The 9,512-nt window shown below is 38.9% G+C and overlaps 1 protein-coding gene across 1 annotated transcript; it reads left to right on the top strand.

Moving 5' to 3' along the window:
- Window positions 1-1,062: 1,062 nt before the first annotated feature.
- Window positions 1,063-9,509, top strand: CBX3 (chromobox homolog 3; the record flags this gene model as incomplete). The annotated part of the gene is made up of 5 exons (XM_006832279.1): window positions 1,063-1,086; window positions 3,706-3,848; window positions 6,291-6,453; window positions 8,944-9,038; window positions 9,419-9,509. Coding segments are annotated over exons 1-5 (516 nt in total), but the record flags the coding sequence as incomplete, so codon positions are not given.
- Window positions 9,510-9,512: the final 3 nt, after the last annotated feature.

Genomic DNA, 9,512 nt, shown 5'->3' with positions numbered 1-9,512 from the left:
GGAGGGGCGAGCGGAGGCCCGAGCTCAGGGCCGGCACCTGGCAGTTTGTTGAGGGGACTAGTGAGTCCTCGCGAGGCCAACGCCGTGGCGGCAGCCGCCTGATTTCGAGACAAAGCGCGTTTCCTCCCCTCCTCCCCCTTCCCCGCTCGCGCTGAGGGGCCTCCCCCTCCCGCCTGCTTCTCGGGGCTTGGGCGGCGAGCGGGCCTCCGGGAGGGCGGCGCGATTTCCCGCATCCGCGGTTCCTGGCGTTGCGCGCGGCCCGCTGTCCGGAGTCTGCAGCCGCTCCGTTACGTGGCGAGTGCTAGGTGCGGGCCGTCGGGCGGGTGTCGCGGGGACATTGAGCCCCCGCGCCCAGGCCTTTGTTTCTCCCCGCGGATGCGCTGACCACGCGGCCCGCGCTCTCGGGTGGGGGGTGGGCGCTCAGGCCTGTGCGCGCCGGATTCCCCCCCGCAGGGGGCCAGCGGGGCCGTTGGGCTTTAAAGGGTCTGAAAACGGGATTGAGGCTGCAGTTCGCTTTAGGGTTTTTTTCTTTTTTGACTTTTTGTTTTGTTTCTTTTCTTAATGAGTAATCGGGGAGAAAGATGGTTTCTGAGGAGAAATCAAGTGAGGCTGGTGTAGGAAGCTCTCGGGACTGTTAAGAGAAGATCTAGAGGAAAAATCCAGTATAGCTTAACCAGTGAGGTTTGGATAATAAAAGTGTATATCCTTTAAAAACAAAAGCGTACTTTGGTATAATTTGGGGAGAAAAAGCCACATTAACATTTATCTACTATTTTTTTGCACAATGTAACGCTCAGTCTCCGGTACAAATGGTCCTCCCCTCCCCCACGTGAATTAGAAAGAACACTGATAAACTCAAGGCACAGACCCCCCAGTAATGAAGGCAGGAGCTCCAAACTCACTTTTCTGATTTCTAGCCAAGTTGGATATGTGCGCTACCTATCTGGGGGTTGGAATCCAACAAAACTTGTGTTAATTAGCTACCTTTTTTTGTATCATGCAAACTTCCTTTTAACTGTCATGCATTTTTCTAGTAATAGCTCTTCAAGTCTGCAATAAAAAATGGCCTCCAATAAAACTACATTGGTAAGTTAATGAAAACCTAAATTACGTAAGGATCTAACTCAAGCTTTTTTCCCAAAAACTTAAAACTTTGCATCTCTGTGGTTGAGAAATTTACATCCATATATTCCCTGCACACCTCTTGGTCCCTAATATTATTAGGGGCAGGAAATTAAATTCAGATACTTATTGACTTGGCTTAATAGCTTTAATTCATTTATATAAGTCGAATCTCTTGTCTAGTGCTCAAGAATTTGGAAACAGGACAAATAGGACTTTTGCCAAGTATCTTGAAATAATTATGTAATGTGGAGGAATATGTTCTCATATGCAGTAAAGCCATTTGGAATTCTGGAGAAACAGTATTTTCTGTTAACACCCAGTTTAAAAGAGGTGTCTTGTGCACCTAGGTTGTTGCAAAGGATGAATATTTCAAATTACTTTGGTCATTGTGTCATACTCATTTTTGCTTCTGTGCAATCCATGAGGACCTGTACATTATTGCAGTGGTTTCTAATACACAAAAGAATCAAATTCATAATGTTGTGTTATGGATAAAATACCAGGTCTGCTTGCTCTTTTAAGCAATTTTTAATTTTCTTTTCCAGACACAGCAACTTAACCCAACATTTCCATACTTAACGCTTGGATAAAAGTCACAAATGTAAAGACCTGTAGATTGAGTCATGTCAAGTCACAAGTATAAACAACAGTGGAAACCTCTTTTTAAAAATCACAAAATTCAAATTTATGGTTCCTGTAGTATTTACCTCTAATACATTTCATTATTCATAAGGATGTAAAGGAAAGTGTCAACATTTAAGTAAAGCAAAACATTTGGTTTTGGTCTCTGTATTCTCCCCCTTGGGTTTCACATAAAAAAGGACAAGCTGGTCATTTTTAATTTGTGCCATCAGATGCACATTTAAATTTAAGTACCTTGGAAAACATTGAAATAAAAGGCCCATTATTGGTGAGTTTCTGTGGCACAGATGATTACCATGTGTATTTTAGAATCATCAGTAAGATATAAAGCATCTTCTATGCCCCCTCAGGATTGAGCCTGCCTTCAAATTCCATAATCAGCCAACCAAAATGTAAACAAGGAACTAGCTTTACAGTCACCTGTCCTTTATCAAATAAGTTTTGAATGGGAGTGGAATTAGCTGTTCATGAAATAGAAGGCTTTGCAAATATGTATAGGAAACACGCATAATCTCAGTAAAATGAGATTGTTTTTGTACAGTTTTGATAGTCTTACTGTTTGCAAGTTTTTTGGCCTGTAAATATTTTGCACTTTTATAAAGGATCACAGATTGACTACTTCTCATGTATGTGCATGTGTGTTTGCTTTTATTTTATAATTTTGAGAGATAACGTGTGTTATACTTGAAATGTTTTATATAATTGGAAATGTGTTTTGACTCAAATCCACCTTGTGCTCAAAACGTAATTCTAGCTTAAACCAGATAAGCACTTTTATTTGAAAAGCATGTTTGTAACTACCTTATGTGTTATGTATAATAGTAGCTTTCAGTATGGCCTTATTTTCGTGTAGATAATATTAAAATAACTATTATAGATGTTTTTTGTTTTCTTTAATATTTTTGGCATCCTCTTACTCTTTTAACCTCTTAATGGACAGTAGCAGTATTGTTTTTCTTTTACAGTCAGTATCTGTAAACTTTTGTCTACTCTAATTTCTTGGCTTCTCCCATTACCATGCCTGTCTTCCTTGTACAGTGTACAGTACAGATACTTGACTGTACCCAACCTTCAAGTTCCTGACTAATGAGAATTTTAAGATTAGACTTCAAAATAAAATCTAATGTTTGCTACATTTTTTAAATTCCAGTCCATTTTTAACGTGTGTATATATACATCTCATATCACTGCATATCTTTAAATGACTTTTGCAGTCTGGAAACTTTTTTAATGTTTGCCATGCTGTTATTTCTGAAACTGGACAATTCGTTTGTTTTGTTTTCAGTAATACCTGTTTCAAGAAGAAATGATTTTTTATATGAGCCTAACATATTAGGGTTGGATTTTTGTTTTAGTTTGCACATTTTCTGTTCTCACATAACACATCTGTTAGTTGATGGAAATTTGCGGTTACACACTCAGGTGACATTAGAAATCTCTTTTACCTGACCCAGGAGTATATCATTTTTGCTTTTGAAGTATTAAGGCTATTGTATTTTCTTTTATGAAAGTTACTTTCATTCTGTGGCTATTTTTCTTCTCTATTGTTGGGGGCTTTTCACATTGGCGTTTTAACATAGTGGCTTGAATGGAGAAAAGGGAATCACTACTATTAAGGACTAGTTTTAACAGGTCTGTGGTTCACTTATAGGACATACTCAACTGCTTCCTATTCTCTTTAATACTTGCTAGTTATTTTTTGCCATGTTGCAGTTAAAATGAGTTGAAAACTAGTAACTTGCTTGTGCAGATGACGTAGACATAAAACAGAAAAGGTAACTATTTTCCAGATAGTGTTTTTTTATTATAGTTCTTGGTGAAGTACGGTAGTTGATAGGTTTTGAATGCAAAAACAATATAAACAATGTAGCCTTTTAAATGTACATAAAATTCAAAAGAAATTGTTTCTTAAATTGATTTTGTTTTGTGTTGTTTTAGCAAAAAATGGGAAAGAAACAGAATGGAAAGAGTAAAAAAGTTGAAGAAGCAGAACCTGAAGAGTTTGTGGTAGAAAAAGTGCTGGACCGACGTGTAGTTAATGGGAAGGTGGAGTATTTCCTGAAGTGGAAGGGATTTACAGAGTAAGAAGCCTCAGTGCTTTTTATGTTTAACTGGACTTTGGGGTTTGAGGAGGCCTGGCAGTGCAGTGATTAGGCAAAAAAAATCAGCTGTTCAAACCCATCAGAGACAGATGTGACAGTCTACTTCCATAAAGTTTGTTACATGCTGTCGAGTGCATCCCTACTCATAGTGGCCCTGTATAGTTTCCTAGGAGTGGCTGGTAGGTTTGAACCACTGACCTTGCAATTCAAACTAACCTTGTGGTCCTTCACATTATCCTACAGTGCCATACCAGGACTCCCTCTGTAAAGATTATAGCATTAGAAATCCTATAGAGCAGTTCTAGTCAGTCCTGTGTTGTTAAGTGCCATCGAGTCGGTTCCAACCCATAGCAACCCTGGATAGGGTTTCTGAGGAGCGGCTGTTAAGCTTCAACCTTGCAGTTCAGACATCTTGTGATCTGGCACATTAACCCACAGCACCACACTCAGTCCTATAGGATGTCAAATTTATCCGTTTTCTGATAAGTTTTGTTGTTGTTTTTAAAGTCACTCTTAATTTCAGACTAACTGATGTTTATTTAAAAAGACCAAAGTCCTGTGTTTGAAATCAAGCAGATTTGAGACTAGGATTACCTACCTGTAAGTCATTTTAGTATGGTTAGAAACTGTACAAATTAAAATACCTAATTTATGTTGTTTTTCTATATACTCTCGTGACCATTGAGTCGATACTGACTGATAATGGCCCTGTAGGACAGAGTAGAAATGCCCTCATAGGGTTTCTGAGGCTGTAGATCTTTATGGAAGCAGACTGTGATACCATCCTTCCAAGGAGAGGGTGGTGGGTTTGAACAACCATCCATTCAGTTCCAGCAGAATGCTTTAATCACTCTGCACCACCTGGGCTCCTGGTTTTACATACAGAGGACACTAAAATGTTGATGTTATGCAATGTAGACTACTGGTTCTTTAAATAGAAATGCTCATCATAATCCAGGTCCTGTACTTTTCTTAGGTACTATCATGTTGGTTCTGACTCATAGAGACTCTAGGTTACTGTAGACTCATTTTTATGTTAGTTGAAGAAGCCCTGGTATGATAAGCACTGGATTGCTAATTGCAAGGTTGGCAGTTCAAACCCATCAGCCACTCCACAGGAAAAAGAAAAGTTTGTCTGCTCCCATAAAGATTAACAGCCTCAGAAGTCCTAGGGTCACTGTGAGTTAGAATGAACTCAATAGTGGAGGGTTTTTGTATTGACTTTCCTTGTAAGGAACTGGAGGATAGCATTAGATTGCTAAATAAGTGCAGAAATTATATGTCCATATTTTGATATGTATTATTACACTTGAATTCTTCTACCTTGCACAACAAAAACGGAGGCTCCAATCTCAACTCTTTTGACTGCCTTTGCCTATTAATTTGTGTGGCAACGTAAGATGAGGATTTGACCAAAGTGTCGGTTTTGAACTGAACGGTTGGCAGGTCAAATTCACCCACCATTCCTGAGAAACTCTACAGGATCACTGTAAGTTGGAACCAACTTGACACCACTTAACGACAACCCACTACTTTGGAGTCCTGTTATGTTAGGATAAGCATTGGACTGCTAACTGCAAGATGGGTGGCTAAAACCCACCAGCTATTCCTTGGAAACCCTATGCAGGGTCACTTTGATTCAAAATCCACTTAACAATACACAATTTGCCAGTTGCCATCAAGATAATTCGAACTCATGGTGACAGTGATCCCATGTGTGTTAAGAGTAGAACTATACCCCATAAGACTTCCAGCAGCTGGTTTTTCTAAAGTGGGTTGCCAGGCCTTTCTTCCAAGGCACCTCTGGGTAGACTACAACCCTTTGACTCATAGCCAAGAGTTTTAATTGTTTGCACTAACAAGCTCTCAAGCCACTTTTGGAGTCTCAGGACATTAATGGATACCTGACTCCCAAACCAAGTTGTATGTAGGTGATAACTATAATCATTTTTTTCTAAATCTAGGGGTACCCCAGAAACTAGAGCCTTTCAAGCCTAGAACTGAACTCACCCTCAAGGTTCAACTGTCAGGCCTATAAACATCTGAGACATGTTTGTTGATTACAACAGTCAACCATACTAGATGGTGCAGATATAAAAGCTCAGAAGGCAGCAAAGGATAGGAAAAGAAGTGGGAAGAGTACTATTAAATTGTGGGGTTTATAATCAGTGTCACAAAACAGATTTTCTGAATCTGAATTGCTGGAGTGACTAGATTACGTATTGGGGAATAGAAAACCAATTTGCTCTGTAAACTGGCACAAATTTAAAATCTGAACAAAATGTATGCATAGGGAAGAGAGGTGATCCGTATCTATGGTACAGAAGACCATTTTTTGATAACTGAAAATGGATTCCAATGATGACATACCCACGCTTAATTTCATCTTTTTTTCTTTCTTTTCTTTTTTTTTAACCACAGTGCTGATAATACTTGGGAACCTGAAGAAAATTTAGATTGTCCAGAATTAATTGAGGCATTCCTGAATTCTCAAAAAGCTGGTAAAGAAAAGGATGGTACAAAAAGGAAATCTTTGTCTGACAGTGAATCTGATGACAGCAAGTCAAAGAAAAAAAGAGATGCTGTAAGTATAAAACAATTTCAACCAAAGTAACGTAAAGGAGTCCTGATATGGCGCCATAAGGATAAGCACTCTGCCTCAAGGTTGGTAAGATCTACAAGGCAGATTGGTGACTCAAAGCTCTTCACCCGCTCCTGGGAATCCCTAGGAATGGGGGGGGCGGGGAAAGCACTATAAGTCGAAACTGGCTCAAGGGCACTTAGAACAACTACTTGGTAAAAGGTTGATGGCTTGATTTTCATATTTGAAAGCCTTTTCTAAGTATTTAATACTTAGAACAAAAAGGATAGGTGTGTGTAGCCTGTGCTGTATAAGTGTGCTTCTGTTGTTGAGTAGATTCTGATGATAAGGAACCCCATGTATTCAGACTAGACCTGCCATGAGGTTTTTCAAGGCCTTTGGGGAGCAGATCACCAGGCCTGTCTTCTGAAGTGCTTCTGGTTTAGGCTTTGAATTGCCAACATTTGAACTGTTAGTCAAACACTTAACCTTGTGTTTTATCCAGTAAGTGCTTACACCAATTAAAATAATGTGCCAGCACTATTTTGGTAGATGATGCATTTGATTCCTGATTACCACCAGTTTGCTGTGATCTGAGACCAGCCGTCTTAAGTACAAACACTAATGCTAGGTCATTGAAATCCCTTACACTACAGAGGGAAATAATCCACATAGCGCATCTTGACTGCAGACCATCAGTCTCTGACATTTGTACTGCCAAGCAGTACTTTGTCTGGTATGGCACTGAAGGGTAAGCTCTAGATTGCAAGGTCAGCATTTCAGATTCACCAGCCGCTCCAAGGAAACCCTATATAGCATCACTATGAGTCTGAAATGACTCGATGACATGTAACATAATCTTTGATAATAAAATCTGCTGTGTTGAAACATTTGGTTCATTCACTACATTTTTGTCTCATTAATAATGTATGTTGCTTTGAGAAAATCAGGTAACTATTTCTATCCTTGGCTAAAACAGAATCTGCTTTCTTGCTGGCTTATCTAGCAGTTGAGGGAAATACTTTGATGCAAAATCCATTTCTAGGGTTTTGGGGACAAAACACACTATACAGATAAATATTTTATTTTGAAAAGAATTTAAAATTTGGTTATTTGAACTAAATGCCAAGTGCTTTATCAATTAATCTTCATGACAATGCCATTAAGATTCTTAAGTATTCCCATTTTAGAGTTACGGATATTAGAGGCTGCCACAAATTTGATCCTGAATGCTTTAGCTGACAAAACCAAAAGTAATGTTTAGAATCAGTGTCCAAAATATGAAAATAAATCACATGCTCAATAGAAAAATGGCTTTAATGTTGTCACGTGTCATCAAATCGATTCCAACTCATAGTGACCCTGTATAACGGGTGGGGAACCTTTAATCTGCCAAGGGCCATTTGGATATTTATAGCACCACTCATAGGTCATAGAACATTATCAACTTAGAAAAATTAGCCTGGTATATTTGGATAGCTGGAATTGCAGTTGCCTTGGCAGGGCCAAACCAAATGATTTCACAGGCTTTATGATTCTTATTCCCTACTTCTGCTGTTAACGGATTTCTGAGGAGCTGTGGTGGGTTTGAGTTGCCAACCAGTGAACAGAACTCCTTAGTAAGAGTAGTTCTCGTGTATTTTAACGCCCTGATGATGATGTGCCGTGCCACGCAGTCTTCTAAATAACTTGCTTTGCATTTCATAAACCTTGTAAATAGATAACTATATAATTGTTCCTATTTTACAGATAATGAACTCAAACCACAAAACAGTTAAGTAACTTGCCCAGTACCTAGTAAGGGTTAGAGCCATCATTCTAGCCCATGCAGTCTGACTCCAGAACCTGGGGCATTGTTGTAAACTCTGGAAAGAAGAAAGGATTTGTTGATATCAGCTGTATAAATCTAGAAACTGTTGAGATTCTCAGAGTGGATTAATAAAACCAGTTTAACATGTTAAACAAACAAGCATGGTTTTCATTAAGTTTGTTATGGTATGTGCTGTCAAGTCGGTTCCAACTTATACCGACCCTGTACAGGGTTTCTGAGGCTGTAAATCTTTACAGGAGCAGAAAGCCTCATCTTTCCTCCCACATAACAGCTGGTAGTTTTGAACTGCTGACCATGAAATTAGCAGCCCAATTCGTAACCACTACGCTACTATGTTAGTTGAAATTAGGTGTGGCAGTCCAAAGTCATATATTTTATATATATATATACATACATAAAGTGAGGGACCTTGTAGGCCCCCTGTAAAAGTCTCATGGCTTCTCATATCTTTGAGAGCCATTGATTAGTATTTTAATTACAATTTTAGTTGTATTTCATATTGATTAAAGAGCTAGCAATTTTTGAGTTAGCAGAAAACGAGTGTTTTCTCTGTATTGTGAGAAAAGGCTATGTATTGATAAAATAAACAAAGTTAATGTTCTTAGTTTGCTGTATAGAAAATGTATAGGATTTATGTAAATATGCATTTAACTTTTAACTAGGCTGACAAACCAAGGGGCTTTGCCAGAGGTCTTGATCCTGAGCGAATAATTGGTGCCACAGACAGCAGTGGAGAATTAATGTTTCTCATGAAATGGTAAGTAATTGCATTTACAAAGAGTAGATGTATCTTTATAACATATGTAAAGCCTTATCTAGGAAAAGTTTTATAAACCGTTTAACATTAAAGTAATCTGCCAAAAGGATGATTCTAGTTACTATTACTAAGGGTCAGCAAATTGGCTTATCTTTGAAGGTAAACTTTTATGGGAGCACTGCAAAAACTGCTGTGTAACCCTTGTAATAGCGTCCTTGTGTGGTGCTGTTGGATCAGCACTGGACTACTAACCACCAGGTAGTCAGCAGTTCAAGCCCACCAGTCACTCCTTGGATTCCAATCTCTATGGATTGGCACTTAAATTGAAATGACTGTTCTTGTTATTAACTGAGTGATTTTTTTTTTTTCCCTCACAACAGGAAGGATTCAGATGAGGCAGACTTGGTGCTGGCAAAAGAGGCAAACATGAAATGCCCTCAAATTGTAATTGCGTTTTATGAAGAGAGACTAACT

The sequence above is a fragment of the Chrysochloris asiatica genome, unplaced genomic scaffold, assembly GCF_000296735.1.
Source record: "Chrysochloris asiatica unplaced genomic scaffold, ChrAsi1.0 scaffold00006, whole genome shotgun sequence".
NCBI lineage: Eukaryota > Metazoa > Chordata > Mammalia > Afrosoricida > Chrysochloridae > Chrysochloris > Chrysochloris asiatica.
Note: the sequence above shows the minus strand (reverse complement) of the source record. Positions and strands in the feature narration are given on the sequence as shown.